General features: G+C 38.2%; 1 protein-coding gene across 1 annotated transcript in view; it reads right to left on the reverse strand.

Moving 5' to 3' along the window:
* LOC138223970 (NACHT, LRR and PYD domains-containing protein 12-like) overlaps window positions 1–19225 on the reverse strand; it is a 514121-nt gene that overhangs the window by 355825 nt on the left and 139071 nt on the right. Inside the window, exon 12 of the mRNA XM_069180151.1 lies at window positions 13352–13525. Within this exon, the coding sequence (XP_069036252.1) occupies window positions 13352–13525 (174 nt within the window). The remainder of the gene's footprint in view (window positions 1–13351; window positions 13526–19225) is intronic.

The following is a 19225-nucleotide window of genomic DNA, read 5'->3' on the forward strand; positions in this document are numbered from 1 at the left end:
GTGCATTTAAATTTAACCTCAAAACCTCTCTTTTCAAAAGAAATAGTGTCTGTATCTGCTTCATGTTCTAATTTTGGTAGCACTTCAAACTGCTTGTCTTTCTTATATGTATTTACTTTGTAATCTGTGGTCCTTATAACTGTTTTTACACCTGCTATATTGTTTTGAGATGGCACTTTTAAAGGTACTATATAAAATAAAGCTTTTTATTATTGTTATAGAGAAACATGATCAGATTTTCCTGGTTCAGAAACAAAGATCTAAAGTATACTAGTTTGTCACTCTTCTCATTCCCTCTTTGCAAAATGGCTTTTCATACTAATCTGATCAATCTAACTGCCTATTTTTTGTGCATTCTCTATCCTGCTAGATTTGCAATTATTCTGAAAATTTTCTTCTTGAATTAACTCATTTCTAAATACCTTTTTCCACTGTTAACATCTTGCAGCAACTCTGCGACAAAATATACACTTAGCTCAACCTGACAGTTCATCCTGCTACCAACATGAAATAAAAAAATCTTAAGATTTCTATATTTATGTCTTTATTTAGTGGTTTCATTTGTGACAAAGGCTAAACTTTCTTGGAAAAATATTTTTTACGTGTTGCGGAAAAACTGACTTGCTTTAACAAAATATATTTACAAATCCTTTCACGTGCTCCATTTCTAAAACTTTTTGCTCATATGTATTTTTGTATTTTTTACACCTCTAGCACATCCTTCATTTTCATTTGCCTTAATTTAAAAAATATCATTTGCCCAGCCTAAGAGGGGGGTTTGCTCTCATTGACAGCTGACACTCCTCCATACACTTAAGTGAAAAATTAATAACGCCAATGTAAAAGTCATTTTTACAATTTGTTAATAATACAAATGTTAAGTTCTCTAAAGCTTTCTCAGTCAAGTATGATATTTCACACAGGGAGCTGTGTAAGCATGCGCAGGCAGCAAAAGATCAGCTAAACAAGGAAGAAAACGCTTTCAGAGAAAACAGTGTTTCAGGTGTGAAGAATACAGATCACCAATTAAATTTCAGCCTAAACCTGTCCCCACACATCCTGCCCCCACTGCGTTTAGAATATACACAAGGCACTGAAAGCGTCACAGTACTGTAGATGATCAGGTGTTTCGCAGACATAAGCATAGTACGTAATTCAGGCTTTTTGAATTTACACCTGGAGTGCACCAGGTATTAGATCTTGTTTATATTAAAGTTATATCAATGGACAGTGGTGGACTGTGCGCTATTTTGTCAGTAACCTGCTAATCTGCTAATCTAATCTAAAATAAAAATAAAAGGAACAAGTAATAGGTTTATTCCAAGATGAAAAGAGAAGAGAGAAAATGCAACATTTCGGCTGTGAAGCCATCTTCAGGTGTGAGGGTCTTCAGCTCAAAATGAAACGCTTGGAGTTTGTAATATAGGACGCTCTGAACGAGTTAAACTTTGATGCAGAAAAAATATATTTCCCACAAGCTATACTCATTCTCTCCGATGCAGTGCAGTTAAAAAAATATCTCTGATACAGTTCCTAAATTAACGTTGTTTATGACAATCAAACACTTTATGCTCCTCTTCTTTTAATGCTCAGCTACTAAAATTTCCCTTTAGTTTCCCTACCGGCCATGTAGTACACGGCATTGTGGAATAATAGTTTAATAATAGATCTGTTTCACTTTTTTTCTTTCTCACCCACTGCGATTCGTGCGGAAGGGTTAAAAAGAAAGTCAGACAGGCAGAGGGAAGAGGGAGGGGTGAAACTGTTACCTGTCATGGATAAAGCGATTAGAAAATAGGTGGATTTACACCTGTGAAAAGCGTTCCAATTTTAATGCGATACGGAAGACATTATTCATAATAAATGATCTTGTAAACTGAAAATGTATGAAGAAGACACATTGCGTATCGCCTCTTTCTACACTTGGAAGAACATTCTAATGTTAATGCGACACTGAAGATATTATTAATAACCTTTGAAATCTGAAGGGAGATCTAAAGGGATCCACACAGTACAGGTTCCTGCTACTGTAGCTATCAGAGGGAAAGACGGTGACATCACCGTGCAGGCGAGCAGACACACCCTCTAATGTCAGGCGTATGCGTTATATATATTTAGATCTTTGAATTAATATTGTTATTGATTTCTTTAGCCTCACAACATTGTCCAATAATACTCTTCTTGTGTTTAATTTTTAGTTAAGCAGGATTTGAGCTACAGACCATAATTAAACAGGATTCACTTTTTTAACATATTTAATATTCAAATATTAAGCTTGATATGGACAGAAGGAGCACATAAAAACGTTTCTGAAATAACCACACGTAAGTCTTTGATGCTTAAAATGTTTAGGGAGAAAGTGGAATACTCGTGTGTATTTTTTCTTTAAAATACCAATACCAGCCACCTACCCCGAGTGCATTTAAATCTAACCTCAAAACCTTTCATTTCAGAAGACGTATTGTCTGTATCTGCTTCATATGTATTTACTTTGTATCTTTTTTATAAAATACCAACACCAGCCATATACAGTTTGTAATGTAGCAATTTCTATGTCTTTATTTAGTGGTTACATTAGTGACAAAAGCTAAACTTTTAGCTTCAGTAACACGGAAGCCGTATGGCATACATGTTTGTAATGACACAATAGTATCGATAATTTTTATTGTCAGCAATGATATCAGTAGCAGTTTGAAATTATTCGTTGTTATTAATAAATGACTTGGCTTCGAACATGTTGTGATATTTAGAAATATAAAAAACGTCAATATAGTGTCCATAATATTTGCTATTTTAGTTTTTGAAAGAAATCTTTATTTGTTAAAAGGAAACTCATGGTGATAGGTGGGTTTGAACACTCAACCCCAGGCATATAAGTCAGTCACTTAAGCCATCATGCCACAAACGCAATCACATAAAAAGAAAAGCACTGGAACAGCCGTACACATATCGATAGAAAGTCTTATCCTACAGTTTGCGCTACAGTACATGAATATAATTATATCTTCATTAATTTCTGTAGATACGCAATTCCATATTATATTCCCTATTAATCCTTATTCTAAAAGTATGCTTTTGTTTACTCCAATAACGAGCGTATTTACAGAAAAGGTTAAAACACTATCAGTTTTCACAAAGTATATAAACTTAATATGGTCAGAAGGAGCGCGTAAAAACGTTTCCGAAATAACCACATGTAAGACTCTGATGCTTAAAATGTTTAGGGCGAAAGTGGAATACCCTTCATATACAGTACAATTTACATAATATGTTTATGTTCCTAAATTAATATTGTTTATGATCATAAGATGCATTATGCTCCTCTTCTTTTTGTGCTCCTCTTTCCCTTTAGTTGTAAGATTCCATAGAAATATTTAATACTAAGCAGATTAAAACATACACAGTACAGAGATTAAATGATTAAATCTTTTCAATACCGACCAAAAAAAATGACACAAGAAGAGTATTTTTGGACAAGGTGAGGCTCTGGCAAAATTGCTCTGTAAACTGAAGAGTTATAGAGAAGATTTTCTCTCCCAGCCTCAGCAGCAAACAGCAGATAATTGTTTTCTTCCTTGATTAGCTGATCTGTCTGCTGCTATTAAAAAGTTGGGCGTGATTTTTTAGCAGCAGACAGATTAGGCAAAAAACAAGCTGTTAACAGGCTGTTTCGTGTTCTTCCTAAGATTGTTGAGTGCAGTGGGGGACATTCAGGAATGTGATTTCACAGATGCTTTTGTTCTGTCTTGCATTGTCAGATTGTGAATAAATAAAAGCATTTTTAAAATAAATATAAGGAACTCAGCAATCAAATGTCCTTTTTTCCCGAAACACTCGTATTTCCATACTGTATTTTGAGTCTTTGTGTAAGCTGTAAATTCTTTTTACTTCTTAATTAAACTTTTGAAACACTTTCCGCGCATTCCGTACAGAAATAAAATCATGTTTTCTACAGGTGTTGAGCAGATTAGCAGGTTGCTGACAAAATAGCGCACCGTCCCCCACTGCGCATTATAACTTTAAACGGACAGGAAAAAGAGCATTTTCAGAGAGCAATTACATTATGTTTATGCAGAATAAGTTATTAGATTTATGAGCAATCTAATTTCTTATTCGTTTAAACAGTGACATTTCAGCTGTATACACAGGTGAGCCAGAAAGTGCTACATTATTAATAACATCTTCCGTGTCGCATTAACATTGAAATGTTCTTTTTAACAAGTGTAAAAAGAGGCGATGGGCATTTAGGTAGATTGCCAGGAAAAAGGATTTATAAATATATTTTGTTAAAGCAAGTCAGTTTCTTGCAAAACATAAAAGACATTATTTCCAAGAAAGTTTAGCCTTTGTCACTAATGAAACCACTAAATTGGTTAAAATGGGAACAGGTGAGGCAGGCAGAGGGAAGGGGGAGGCATCTTCCCACCTCTATGACTAAAGAAAGTGTCAAAGAGAAATGTCTTGAACGACATACAGATGCAGCCATTCAAAATGGGTGAGGTATTTCGCGGCATACCCCGGTGGGCGTGTCACGGTATCATGCGGTATCACGCATTTCACGTGTGTCACGTGACTAACTATCCGGCGTCGCCTTGTAAAACCGCCAGGGGGAGCTTAACCTCTCATGTACAGCATTTGAGCCTTTAATTTTGAACTGTGTATTACAGCATGTTAATCATCAGTCATTAAAATGTTGGTATATTTTATGAAAGCAAGATTGCTCAGTTGGACAAAAGTACACAACCTACCTTTATAAGAAATATTTATCCATCAAAGCCTTTACTGAAGATATTACAAATAGTATTAATAATGGATGACTTTGGACAAGCTGTATACTCAAAGTATAATTTCTTTAGCACATTTGCACAAGCACTTGGAATCTGTCCAAGCCATACTTTGTCAGGCATTTTGTTTTACTTCAACGGGCATAAAAACTTCCCTGCTTTTAACAGGGCTTTTCATAATTTCTAGCTACGAAAATGATTTAAAATGCGACACCTATCATTCAACTAGAGCTTAAAATATCACAAGGAAAAATACACACCGGTATTCCATTTCTCCCTAAACATTGTAAGCTTCGAAGTCTTTAACTAACGTGATACCGGAGACAACAAGCATACTTTTAGAATTTGATTAAAAGGGAATATAATATGCAATCGCGTATCTAAAGAATTTAATAACGGTATGATTATATCCGTGTACTGCGGCAGGCCTGTGTAGGGCTGTTTCGCCTGCCTGATCATGTGAGCTGTCTTGTAGCCTACTGGTCTAGGTGCGTGACTACCAACTGGCAGGTTGTGTGTTTGAATCCAGCTGGTGCTGGACTTTTCATTTTTATTTATTTATTTTTTAATCGCGTAACATAAACATATTACCGTATGCAAACTGTACTGTATACAGTATGTATATGTATATTTAATGTCTTAACTGTGCCCGTTTAATTGAATTAAAAAAAATTATTTAACACGAACATTAAGCTGTTTACATCTTCCGCCTGAGAACAGTCACCCGTTGCTACCCAACGCAGAATGATGATTGGCTGACACTATCTGACACCCCTCTGATTAGAGAAAAAAGACGTGCTGGTGTGCTATACACACTGTGCCAGGAAGAGGATTTCTTTATATTCAAAACGTGTATTTTAAAAGTTTAAGAAGTAAAAACCTTACAGCGTACACAGATTTCTAAACTGATCAGGATCGTTATCTTTGTCTTATGCATAATAATGTTCACCGCTCTGTCCAGCAAATTAATAATAAACTTTATTTTATATAGCGTTTTAACCGAATAAGTAATTAGATTGCTCATAAACCTAATCACTTGCTTTTTCTTTTTATTTAGGCTCAGATTTCAACTATAGATTGTATTATTAATAACCATAATAACAACCAACCAACAAAAACAACCATATAAACATAATGGTGGTGCTGGACCTTCCAGTTTTATTTATTTTTTAATCGCGTAACATAAACATATTACCGTATGCAAACTGTACTGTATACAATATGTATATGTATATTTAATGTCTTAACTGTGCCCGTTTAAGTATTGAATATTCATATCTAATTTTACCACTGAAGGGAAATCTTAACATAAACATACGGTATATGGCTGGTCTCGGTACTTTAAAGAAAAAAATACACACCGGTATTCCATTTCTCTCTAAACATTGTAAGCTTCGAAGTCTTTAACTAACGTGATACCGGAGTCAACAAGCATACTTTTAGAATTTGATTAAAAGGGAATATAATATGGAATCGCGTATCTCAAGAATTTAAAGACCAGACAATCGCAAACTCGTTTTTAATAAAATTATTTTATTCATTCAGCAGTTTGTGAGAGGGACATCCAGCAGGGAGAGACACACACACCGGTTTTCATTGACAAAATTGTTTTTTTTTCAATTCCTCTTGTCTAACAGGAATGTTTTGTTTGTGGACAGACTGTTAGACAAGAGGAAAAGACCGCCTCCTCCTACGAAGCATTTCGTTGATCCGATCACGAATTCTTTTCCAGTCGTACGCAGCAAGGGTTGAGAATCTCCGATTCACCATCGTACTAATGGTTTCCCGGAGATTGCAAGGCAAGGCACTTTTGCCTCTGGACCCATCGAAATTTACAGATGTGGTCCACCCCCAGTAAATTTCAAAAGTCACAAGATTTCGAAACACGAGGGCGGCGTAGCAGTCGGCTCTTGCTTTCCCGTCTATTCCGATGCACTGCAAGTACAACCCCCCCTCCATCTCCTGGGTGATGGGTAGCAGTTGGACATCTGGGAGAATTATTCGTCCCACTGGCATCTGTGAATTCCGCTGTGCTTCCTGGGGGGAGATAGCCGCGGGGACAGCATCAACAGATTCCTGCGCGGTGGTGAACTGAGAGGCCGGGATGGAGTGTCCTGAGGCGGTGTGTGCTCTGCGGGGGGCAGAGCTTCCGCCAGGCATTGCAGCCTGCGCGGCGGGAAGAGGCACTTTTCGGGAGACAGCTGCTCAACTGTTTGACTGCTGGAACCTCTAGCCTCCCAATCTTCCCCAGTAATGCATCGTAATGCTCCCGCTGCTGCCGAAATGTCTCCATACAGGTGCTGCTTCTACAGGTTGGCACCCTGGCCAGTGGCCGAGAGCAGAGACCCACGGCCTGTGGCAAAATAGCATAATTCATGTAAGAAATAAAGTCACACAGTAGTATTCATCAGTCGCGGAACAGAAGTCAAAATAAACTTTTCTTTTTTTCCGTCTTACCGCTTTCTTTTTAACTCTCCTGGTGGTAGATCGTTTCGCCCGTGCGGTGTTTTCTTGAAGAACAGGCTACGAAGAAATAATTATAATTGAATTTAAAATTCAAAACGGCAATAATACCTTGTAATATGCGCTGTGATCGCGTATTTCAGATGAAGTCTGCTGTATTTGCTTACCCTTCGCTCTTTGGAAGCTGGGGCGGCAGAAGCACCCCGTCTCTTCCCGTAAAACGCCTTGGTCTCCATACTGTACTATGGTCGCTGTAGTGCAGGTTCGCAGTTTTTTTTTTGTGATGGGAGCTCACCCAATCCCTTGGTGTCTTTTATGCGTCACACATACTGTATTTCAGCGCCATATATTTCATGGATATTATGGAATATAATGGATGGATATCTTAGTTATCTTTCTAGTTCACAGGTTTGCATGCATAATTTAATTTTGAAAGCCACTGAGACATCAGGTACTACTGTTGTATTTATGAAAAAGAAACAAAACAAAAAACATACTAACAACTGTGCCATCCTACTCCTTAGTTAATACATTTTATTATTCATAAACAGTTAACATTGTTAGCAAAATATTTTGAATTATATCAATGCAATTTCAACCAAACCTGTTCCCACACACCCCGCCCCCACTACCATTAGAATATACACAAACATTTTAGCGTTTCATTCTGAGCACAAGACCCTCACACCTGAAGAGTGCTGGCTGTGACGAATTAAACCGGTTTTACAGGTTTCAATCACAGACCATGTGACATGGGACTCAGTAAACTACAGTAACACCGTATTTGATAACGCTTTAAAAACGCTATAAAATAATGTGACTTGGCACAGAACAAGTCACATCAAGTCAATTTAAACACAAGCTGTCTTTAGCCCTCTAAGCTGGTTCATACAGAAATGTAGAGATCCAGGCTCAGAACACACAGCTTCATTAGCGAATACATATGCAGGACAACTAGAGAAGACGTTTTACAGAGGATGGATTTTTAGAAACATCCCATCAGACATCCCATCATATTCACAACGTGAAATCTAGAAAATAATATTACGTAACCAAAATCTGCAATATGGAAACAGAACCTGTGTAATTGTTGATAGATGATGTACTCGTAACATTTTTTCAAGATGAACTACAACATTTAAAAAATGACTTGTATGTACTTGATATCTCTAATCAATCCACGGATCCCAGCACAAAACGAAAGTAAAACGCATACCGTTTTATCGCTTCTTATTAGTTGCTCAAAAGTAATTTGACCGTATGAAATGCATAATATAAACCTAGAAACATATACGTGAGCAGTACTTAAGCACTGTAGTATCGGTGTTAAGACATACCTCTCAAATACTGTAAATCAAGTTAAAAATATCTCAAGACCGATTCTGGTCGTAATGAAACCATGCAAGGGAGTTTTTATGTCCGTTGCAGTTCTTTTGCAACATGAATATAATTATATCGTTATTAATTTCTTGAGATACGCGATTCCATATTATATTCCCTTTAAATCAAATTCTAAAAGTATGCTTGTTGACTCCGGTATCACGTTAGTTAAAGACTTCGAAGCTTACAATGTTTAGAGAGAAATGGAATACCGGTGTGTATTTTTTTCTTTAAAGTACCGAGACCAGCCATATACCGTATGTTTATGTTAAGATTTCCCTTCAGTGGTAAAATTAGATATGAATATTCAATACTTAAATGGGCACAGTTAAGACATTAAATATACATATACATATTGTATACAGTACAGTTTGCATACGGTAATATGTTTATGTTACGCGATTAAAAAATAAATAAAACTGGAAGGTCCAGCACCACCATTATGTTTATATGGTTGTTTTTGTTGGTTGGTTGTTATTATGGTTATTAATAATACAATCTATAGTTGAAATCTGAGCCTAAATAAAAAGAAAAAGCAAGTGATTAGGTTTATGAGCAATCTAATTACTTATTCGTTTAAAACGCTATATAAAATAAAGTTTATTATTAATTTGCTGGACAGAGCGGTGAACATTATTATGCATAAGACAAAGATAATGATCCTAATCAGTTTAGAAATCTGTGTACGCTGTAAGGTTTTTACTTCTTAAACTTTTAAAATACACGTTTTGAATAGAAAGAAATCCTCTTCCTGGCACAGTGTGTATAGCACACCAGCACGTCTTTTTTCTCCAATCAGAGGGGTGTCAGATAGTGTCAGCCAATCACCATTCTGCGTTGGGTAGCAACGGGTGACTGTTCTCAGGCGGAAGATGTAAACAGCTTAATGTTCGTGTTAAATAATTTTTTTTAATTCAATTAAACGGGCACAGTTAAGACATTAAATATACATATACATACTGTATACAGTACAGTTTGCATACGGTAATATGTTTATGTTACGCGATTAAAAAATAAATAAATAAAAATGAAAAGTCCAGCACCAGCTGGATTCGAACACACAACCTGCCAGTTGGTAGTCACGCACCTAGACCAGTAGGCTACAAGACAGCTCGCACGATCAGGCAGGCGAAACAGCCCTACACAGCCCTGCCGCAGTACACGGATATAATCATACCGTTATTAAATTCTTTAGATACGCGATTCCATATTATATTCCCTTTTAATCAAATTCTAAAAGTATGCTTGTTGACTCCGGTATCACGTTAGTTAAAGACTTCGAAGCTTACAATGTTTAGGGAGAAATGGAATACCGGTGTGTATTTTTTACCAAGTACCAAGTACCAGTACCAAGACCAGCTATATACTGTATGTTTACGTTCCAAAATTAATATCGTTTATGGCCTTCACACGCGTTACAGTATGCTCCTATTCTTTTTATGCTCAGCTACTAAGATTTCCCTTCAGTGGTAAAATTCAATATCTACAACGGGCACAGTAAAGACGTTTACAGTAAGTCTTTCTACGACAGACCAACGGACCACGAGTGTCCCTGTCGGTCAACCAATCACGCACCGCGGTACCCCGTGTCATCATACCTGCGGTATCTGTACCGCGGTGTCTGTACCGCGCACTTTGAATGGCTGCATCTGTACAGAGCCGAAAACGTTTGGTGCGGTCTTCTCTGCTTTAAAGGTACACTCCTTGTGGATGCATTTTCACCTCAAACGTTCGCCCACTAACTAACACAGAGAAGCACACTGTACAAAATGTACTTGCAAGAATAGCGTTTACAAACATAAAAAAACAAGTTTTATACTGTTATACTACACAGTGTATTAAAACACACTATGTTCACTACACTGCCCACTAAACCGCTTTCCCAGAATTTCACGGGGGCAAGGTCACGTAGCTGATTCACAGCTGGATACTAATTTTTCTGGTAAAAATTCAGATATATGTCAACATATTTACTAAAATTAACCATCTCAGTATTTCTGCATAATTACAATATTTATGATGAAGGTGGAAGGTTGTGTACATTTGTAAAACTGAGCAATCTTGCTTTTATAAAATATACCAACTTTTTCACGTTTAATGCTTAACATGCTGTAATACACAGTTTAAAATTATTAAACATCTAAAGAGTATACAACTTAAATTCTTAATTGGAAAAAGACTGTCCTTTAGCAGTGATCGGGATTCGAAACCATGTGTTTTCTGGTGACAGCTCAAATGCTGTACATAAGATGTTAAGCTTTATTAGCTCCACCTGGCAGTTTTACAAGGCGATTCCTTGTTTTACCGCAGTTTACTCCGTGCATTTTAAATGGCTGCATCCCTATATATAGTATGTGTAAAAAAGATGGGCAAAGTGGGAAAGATTGCATGTTGAGATGTCTAATATGTCATGTTAATATGTAATGAGGTGTTAACAAAGAAACCACACACAACAACTTGTATAAAATCACGTAATAGTTTTTTATCTTTCTATATGCCCTCCTTCTTTCTCGTTTTGTACTTCCTAGGTGTTAATTATTTGATGCATGTGAAAAAGAAAATGTTGTGTCTCAGCATTAGCACATAAAAAAACACAAAAATCACCAGTGTTCACTTACCACAGTTCTGTTAATTTACAGTTGCGATTCCTTAGAGTGGTAGACAACAGTTTCACTCCTGAATTCCCCAGGTTATTGTTACTCAGATAGAGTTTTCTCAGACTGGAGTGTTAAACTGAGGCCAGATCTTCACAACATTTCTCTGTAAGTCCACACTCACTCATCTTGCAGACAAAAAGACAGGCTCACAGCTGAACATCTGCACAGCTCGTCCAAATCATTGTTTCCGTCATTTAGATCCTACATTAGTAGTAACCTCCAAGAAGCAGTGCAGACAGAATCTGACATTCTTCTGACATGAAGCAAAACTTAAAAAACTGGAAATTAATTTCTCCCTTGCTCTTGGGAAGGATTGGGACAACAAGAATGAATGTACTTCCAGGATTTCTGTCTTCCTCCTTGTTTCTGTCTTATGCCCCTCAATGACCATTTCTAAAATGTCTGTGTATTTTGTGTGGTTTAAAGTCAGGGTGCCATGCTATTTCTCTCAACCCTCAAAACAACTATTCCTTTCTTGAGTTTTGATTTTAAGTTTTTTTACTTTAAGTGATTAATGTATTTAAATTGCAGAATTTAATTATTTTCATAATGCTTTGAGTTATACTAGGTGTAAAACATAATGTTTTAAGTGAGATGAATACCTTTTGCTGGGGAGCGGTCACTCAGGTTGTTGAAGCTTTAAGCTGAGCTGCACAGAAGTTAGACTGTAGATCTGGGAGAGATTGAGTGCTGTAGGTTTTACCTGAGGTTTTATTCCCTCCCAAATAAATTTAGACTGAAGTTTGTCCTGAAATTTGACTTTATCTGTCATTACAGGGATATGTTTATACTGCCAGCTAAATGACAAAGTGGTAGTGCTGCATTTGAACACCATCAACATAACTTTTAATAAACAATTATCCAATTCAGGGTCACAGTTACCCAGAGCCTGTCCCAGGAAGCACTGGACACAAGGCAGGATTGAACCCTGGACAGGATGCCAGTCTATCAAAGAGCACACACTCATATCAGTGCCAGCTTTCCCACAAGTCTATTAACCTGCCAGCATGTTTGTGGAGTGTAGGAGAAAACTGGAACACCACACAAACATGGGGAGAACATACAAACTCCATACAGATAGCACCCCAGGTCTGGAATTGAACCTAGGGCCCCAGTGTGATATCTCCTGCACTGAGCTGATGGAAGCAGTAAGCTGGAGACTGAATCCAGGTGCGGGCTCTGCTGGAAGCAAGCAGGGCAGGCAGGAGAAAGTGAAACTAGAGACGCGATCAGAATGGAAGGGTTGAGCTGAGAGGAACTGATTAAAGCACCAGGCAGAGTCGTTTAACATGCAGGGTTCAGTGCACAGGGATCAGTGCAAGACGTGGTCAAACAGGCAAGGTTAAAGCACAACGAGAGAGGAGAAAACACTGGGGAAATTCAAAGCTGAGAAGAATTAAATGAGACTAAAATAAGAGGTTAACATATTGATAAAGTTTGCATACCTAACTCACTTCCACAGCTACATCTTTTCAGATGTATATAGAATATTAAAAAATACAGTAGGAATACAAGAGTTAAGAGTAAGATACAAATGAGAAATTTGGGTTGGCCCAGTCTTCAAAATCTTGAAGAAATATACAACAATCCTTATTTGGAGTCCTTTTTCTTCTGGGACAAACACCAGATGAGCTGCCTTCAGAGGCAGAAAGATACTTGTTAAGAACTGTCAAGATGGCAGCCATGAAATAAATCACTAGAAACTGGTTAAAGGTGAACAGACCTTGTGTTCAAATGAAGAAGGACTCTATGAATGAAATCTCATAGACAATGTTACCCACAGAATTATAAATCAACAACAACGTAAACATATCTATAAAAAGATGGGCAAAGTGGGAAAGATTGCATGTCGAGTCTCTCAGCAATGAGATATTAACAAAGAAGCCAGAGACAAGAACTTGTATAAAGTTGCGTAGCAGTTTTTTATCTTTCTGTATGCCTTCTTTCTTTCTTGTTTTGTACTTCCTAGGTGTTTCTTTCTGATGCATGAGAAAAAGTGAATGTTGTGCGTTTCAGAATATCTACATCAAACAATAAAAAACAAAGAAATCACCAGTGTTCACTTACCCCAGTGTTGTTAATTTACAGTTTGGATCCCTCAGAGCTGCAGACAGCAGTTTCACTCCTGAATCCCCCAGGTTATTCTTACTCAGATTCAGCTCTCTCAGACTGGAGTGTTGAGACTGAAGAGCAGAGGCCAGATCTTCACAACATCTCTCTGTTAGTCCACACTCCTTCATCCTGCAGACAAAAAAGACAGGAGCACAGCTGAACATTTGCACAGCTCATCCACATCTTTCTTTCCAAGTCTTCACTACAACACCCAGCTCAGCAGTAATATACAACATCATGTCATTATCCATCTCAGAGTGTCCATGGATGAGGATGATGAAGATAACACCTTCAAAATTTGGGTTCCAGGAGGAAGAAGAAAGATGAGAAGAAATTCTCAGTAAGGGAGACAGTGGGACACAGGGAGACACACGGAGCTACAGTGACTGCAAATGGGAAACAGAAATAGAAAGACTTTGACTTTTAACCATAATAAAAATTGCGTCACATTTATTATTATATTTTATTTTGATGTATTCTTCTTATAGTTATTTTAGTTAGTTACATTGTTGTTGTATTTCTTCAAATGGTTTATTAATCCCAAATGTAAATGACCAATACTGGAGTAAGTGGACTGGAGATTTTGATGTTTGCAGATATTTTGAGAAAAACAACTTTCCCATTTAACGAAAAGACAGACTCCCAGACTCCCACATGTAACATAGTCAAAACACACCAACACCTTCAGACAAGAGTCTACAGTTTTACTGGAGGAATTCTAGAGACATCCTGCTCCTCACCAACCCCTCAACCACTCTCCTCCTCTACAGACCCTCCACCTGAGACTGTGTTAATCCTGCTCTTGTAGAAGAGGAGCTGGGTCTGGCCCAGCAGAAAGAGCACTGGGTACAATTCTCTTCTTACTAACATAACTCACCCTGAACACAACAGCAGCCGGAACACAACCGCACATCCTGAATGTTTTTTCTTTGAGAATGAATGTGGATGCCTTGCACTATGTTCATCCTCTCCAGACATTTTACCAATCCTAATCCAGTCCCTTCTGTTCCTCTTTTTTCCTGATAATCTCTCCCTTTTTCCCCCTGTCTATTGAATTTAAACTCACCCACACCTCCAAGCTCATTAGTTGATCCGTACACTCTGGATCTCTCCATAGTGCTGCTGTGATTCTCGCTCTCAAGCTTTTTACTCTAGGGACACGTAGCTTCGGACCCCCTCAAGTTCAATGAGCACAGTACATGTTTATTTAACCTGGTTGAACTAAAATATAGCTTGTATTCACTAGAACCCTTACAGTATAGCACCCCAAACAATTACAGTATCTCCAGTTTTACTAGAGGAATTCTAGTGAGATCCTGCTCTTCACCAACCCCTCAAACTCTCACTCCCTCTACAGACCCTCTGCCTGAGACTGTGTTTATCCTGCTCTTGTAGAAGAGGAGTTGGCTCTGGCCCAGCAGAAAGTGCACTGGGTACAATTCTCTTCTTACTGACATAACTCACCCTAAACACAACAGCAGGGCTGCTGAAGGTCAGAATAAGGTTAGAGAAGACTTGGATCAAGAGAGTCAACATGGGGGTCAGACAGGTTCAGGTGCTATAGCAGTGAAAGTGTACCTGAATATCAACACAGAAGTGAAACCATAACCAGAGGTACAACATTAAATTCATACAGTATATAACACACAGGATGACCTAGGTTCTTAATGTGACCGATGTTAATGTTCTTAATGTGGCATAACAAAATGACACTTTTAATTTGGCAGTGCCTCCCCCTGAAACAGACCTGAATCAATCTGTGAGTATATTAGGCTTTTGGGACACATACTGCAGCCTACTGCTAATGTAGCAGTACTGCCAAATTGTAATGTACAGCTAGCTACATAAAGTGACACTAGCTTGGCAGCACCTTTCAAAATGAAATGAAAGCCTAAACCCTGCTTAAGAAAAAAGATTCCTGGACCAGGTAAAGTCAACTTTAGCAAAGACATGGTTATGTACTATTAGGTGAGGGTCTATAGAATAGATTTGAGCTACTTTTGGAGAGGCACAATTTTTTGTTTGTTTGGGAGGGGAGTGAGACCACTCCCTGTGCATCACTGCATGGTCCCAGTCTGGGTGGTCTTATCAACCCCAGCAGTTGTGACAGAGACCCAATATGACAAAAACAAGGTGATTTTCTATTAGCTGTGGGTCTGTAGAATAAATTTAAGGTATTTTTGAAGAGGCACACATTTTTCTTTGGTCATGACAGGAGTGAGACCACACCTTGCTCATCACTGCACGGTCCCAGTCTGGTAATAGGAGGTGCTCTACATACCTCAGCAGTTTTGACAGAGACACGTGGGAGAGGTATTCGTTTAAATAATTTAAGTGTGATAACACTTTGTTACGGAGCCCGGGAGGGGCCATCAGTAGGAAAAAAAGTTATATCGTGGGAACGATTTACAATTCGTGCTCACAAAATTACTTTTTCCTTCGTTTTCCTTGTGTCACGGTATTCGCACGCATGTAGAAAGTTTCTAAAATGCCAGCATTATCCCAGGCTCCGAGCAACCACTATCAAACGCTATATAACACATTTCCGCATCTTTATATCTGTTGTGTATCTTAATAAAGAGCCGTTCTTATATTATTTTAACTATTTTATTAACTACACAGATCACGCCCTTACACCATATATTCCCGCCTTCTACTCTCTCGTTCTGTTGTCTCGCGATGTCTACTCACTATACTACATCCCTTCCTTTGTTATTTTTAAAGTCCATAACTTTACCATACAATTGTAACAATTCTATATCAACACACAGTAAACGGTTATTAACTATTACAACAAAATGTATGTAAAACCTTCCATTTCTATTCAACACATTTTACAACAATTTCTATGCGTACCAACTCAAATTTTAGTTCACTTAAGTCACTTCTAAATATCACCTCATTTCTAGCAGTCTAAGCAACATCTACATAGATAACACAAACAAAATAGGGCAATTTAACATTTGGAGAGCTGTGCAAGTCCTATATTTTTAAATGTCTCTGTAACGAGCCGGTTTCCTGATAACCCTGCCACTTCTGGTTGTTACTTCACTTCTGGGTAAAGTTACTGGCTCTCCTACGGATGTACTCTCCACTGTCTGAGTCCTCCACGTCAGAAAGTCCTGTATTCTCAGCATTTTCTATTTCTGCAGATTCAAAATCAAGATCCAATGGAGGAGCGTGTCGAAGACGTTTTACATTTCTCATTATTTTTGAGCCATCTTCCACATTCACTAACTCAAAAGAGTTACAAGAGGTGTTGAGGGGTTTATGATCCATTTGAAGTGTGAACTTGCCTCCCCATAAATATGTCCTAAAATGTTCCACTGCCCAAACACAACCCAAGGCTTCACACTCTATTTGCGAGTAATGCCTTTCTGTTGGGGTAAGTAAGCGACTTGCATATGCCACTGGTTTGTTCTGTCCATGTTCTTGTCTTTGTAGCAATACTGCTCCAAGCCCTACAGGACTCGCGTCACTGATCACTACTGTTGGCGCATCTAGTTTGAAGCAGCCATTCAAAATGTGCGGTACAAACCCGCAGTACGGTAAACTACCCACAAGCCACCGCAGGGCACTGCGGCAAGTGATTGACAGGGGCACTCGTGGTGCATTGGTTGGTAGTGCAAAGATTTAATCATTTAATGTCTTTACTGTGCACATTTTAATCCGCTTAGTTTTGAATATTTATATGGAATTTTACCACTAAAGGGAAATTTTAGTAGCTGAGCATAAAAAGAAGAGGAGCATAACGCATCTGAAGGTCATAAACTATATTAATTTAGGAACATAAACATTACTGTATGTACGTAAACTGTACTGTGTATGGCTGGTCTTGGTAGTTTAAAGAAAAAATACACACCAGTCTTCCATTTCTCCCTAAACATTTTAAGCATGAAAGTTTTATGAAACGGTACCCAAATATGCGATTGCTGTATAGAATGAATTTTAATTTAAAAAAATTATTTAACACGGAAATTAACGGAAATGTTTACATCTTCTGCCTGAGAACAGTCACCCGTTGCTACCCAACGCAGAAAAAAAGCCACTAACTAGCAAAGAGAGGACATTAGCTAGCCAATATGATAAAGAAATAAATTATTATTTTGTTTATTTCTTTTGCACATTTATTTAAACATTTCCATCGATTGTATAAGCACTTGGAAACTGTCCAATCCCTAGTTCATCCAGCATTTTCTTTTACGCTGCCGGCATTCTCCCGGTCTGGCACCGGTCTGTGTCTTCTAGGACAGTGGTTCTCAAACTGTGGTACGCGTACCGGCAGTGGTACGTGGAGTGCCGCCAGGTGGTACGCCAAATGACCGTGGAACTGTGTTGTGTGCGCTGAAAAAATCAGGACAGGTTTTCATATTTTGTATTTTTATACGTGTCGAATACGCAGCCTAGGTACTACGGTACAGTGCACGCTAATACTTCAGTGGACACAAGAGATACTCTGTAATTCTATACCACTCTATAGGAATGCGTACTATGGACGCAAGTGACCAATTGTATTTTAAAAAAGCTACTGTATCAGAGTTAATGTGGAGCTAATGTGTCGGAGTTTGTACAGACGGTGCTAGAGCAATGACAAGCCGACACAGCGGTGTAGTTGCACGAATTAGAGAGGTTGCTCCAGAAATTAATGGTTTCATTGCAACATCCACCGCGAGACCTTTGCCGTCAAGAAAATGCCTGACGATTTAAAATCTTTTAGACTGTTGTGAATTGTATCAAGGCTCGAAAAATTAATTCTGTTCTATGAGATGATGACTTGTAGAGTAGGTGGTACTTGGATGCTTTGGTTGGATTAGGGGTGGTACTTGGTCCAAAAAGTTTGAGAACCACTGTTCTAGGATATAATGCCAGCGAACTCTTGTTTTTATGTCCACTATAACAGACAATCTCCTTTGCTTTTAACCGAGCGTTTAATAATTTCCTAAAATGAAAATGATTTACTTTATTTCCCTCACGGGATCAATAAAAGTATCTATCATCTGTCTAAACTATGGGACAGAATTCTGGGGTCTCCCCATACCAGAGATTATGGTAGGGCTTCAGAATGGTGATTGGCTGACACCATCTGACACCCCTCTGATTGGAGAAAAAAGACGTGCTGGTTTCCTATACATACTGTACCAGGAAGAGGATTTCTTTCTATTCAAAACGTGTATTTTAAAAGTTTAAGAAGTAAAAACCCTACAGCGTACACAGATTTCTAAACTGATCAGGATCGTTATCTTAGTCTTATGCATAATAATGTTCACCGCTCTGTCCAGCAAATTAATAATAAACTTTATTTTATATAGCGTTTTAAACGAATAAGTAATTAGATTGCTCATAAACCTAATCACTTGCTTTTTCTTTTTATTTAGGCTCAGATTTCAACTATAGATCGTATTATTAATAACCATAATAACAACCAACCAACAAAAACAACCATATAAACATAATACCAACCAAAAACATAGATAACAACCACAATACAAAATCAAATATATTGTAACGCAATGGGGGCTCAGGCGGGCGCCCTTGCAGCATCAGGTCGGCCCCACACTGTCCGGGGCTCGAATCTGGGACTTCCGCGTCTCTCTACAGCGACCTAGCCCCGTGAGCTAAAGAGAGATCTCTCCACAGCCCAGTAGCTGTAGTCCTGCTATCACAGCGAAGGGCGGTGACGTCACCTGCTCTGGTACGCCGGCTCTTACACAGTGCCTGTCGGCCGTAAGCGTTACAATATCAAACCATTTTACTCTCGCAAAGTCCTCCAATTATCATAATCCCGCCCCTTATGCAAAACCAAACCTTCCTCCCATCCCAGTTTATCCT

Source organism: Lepisosteus oculatus, chromosome 18, assembly GCF_040954835.1.
Source record: "Lepisosteus oculatus isolate fLepOcu1 chromosome 18, fLepOcu1.hap2, whole genome shotgun sequence".
NCBI lineage: Eukaryota > Metazoa > Chordata > Actinopteri > Semionotiformes > Lepisosteidae > Lepisosteus > Lepisosteus oculatus.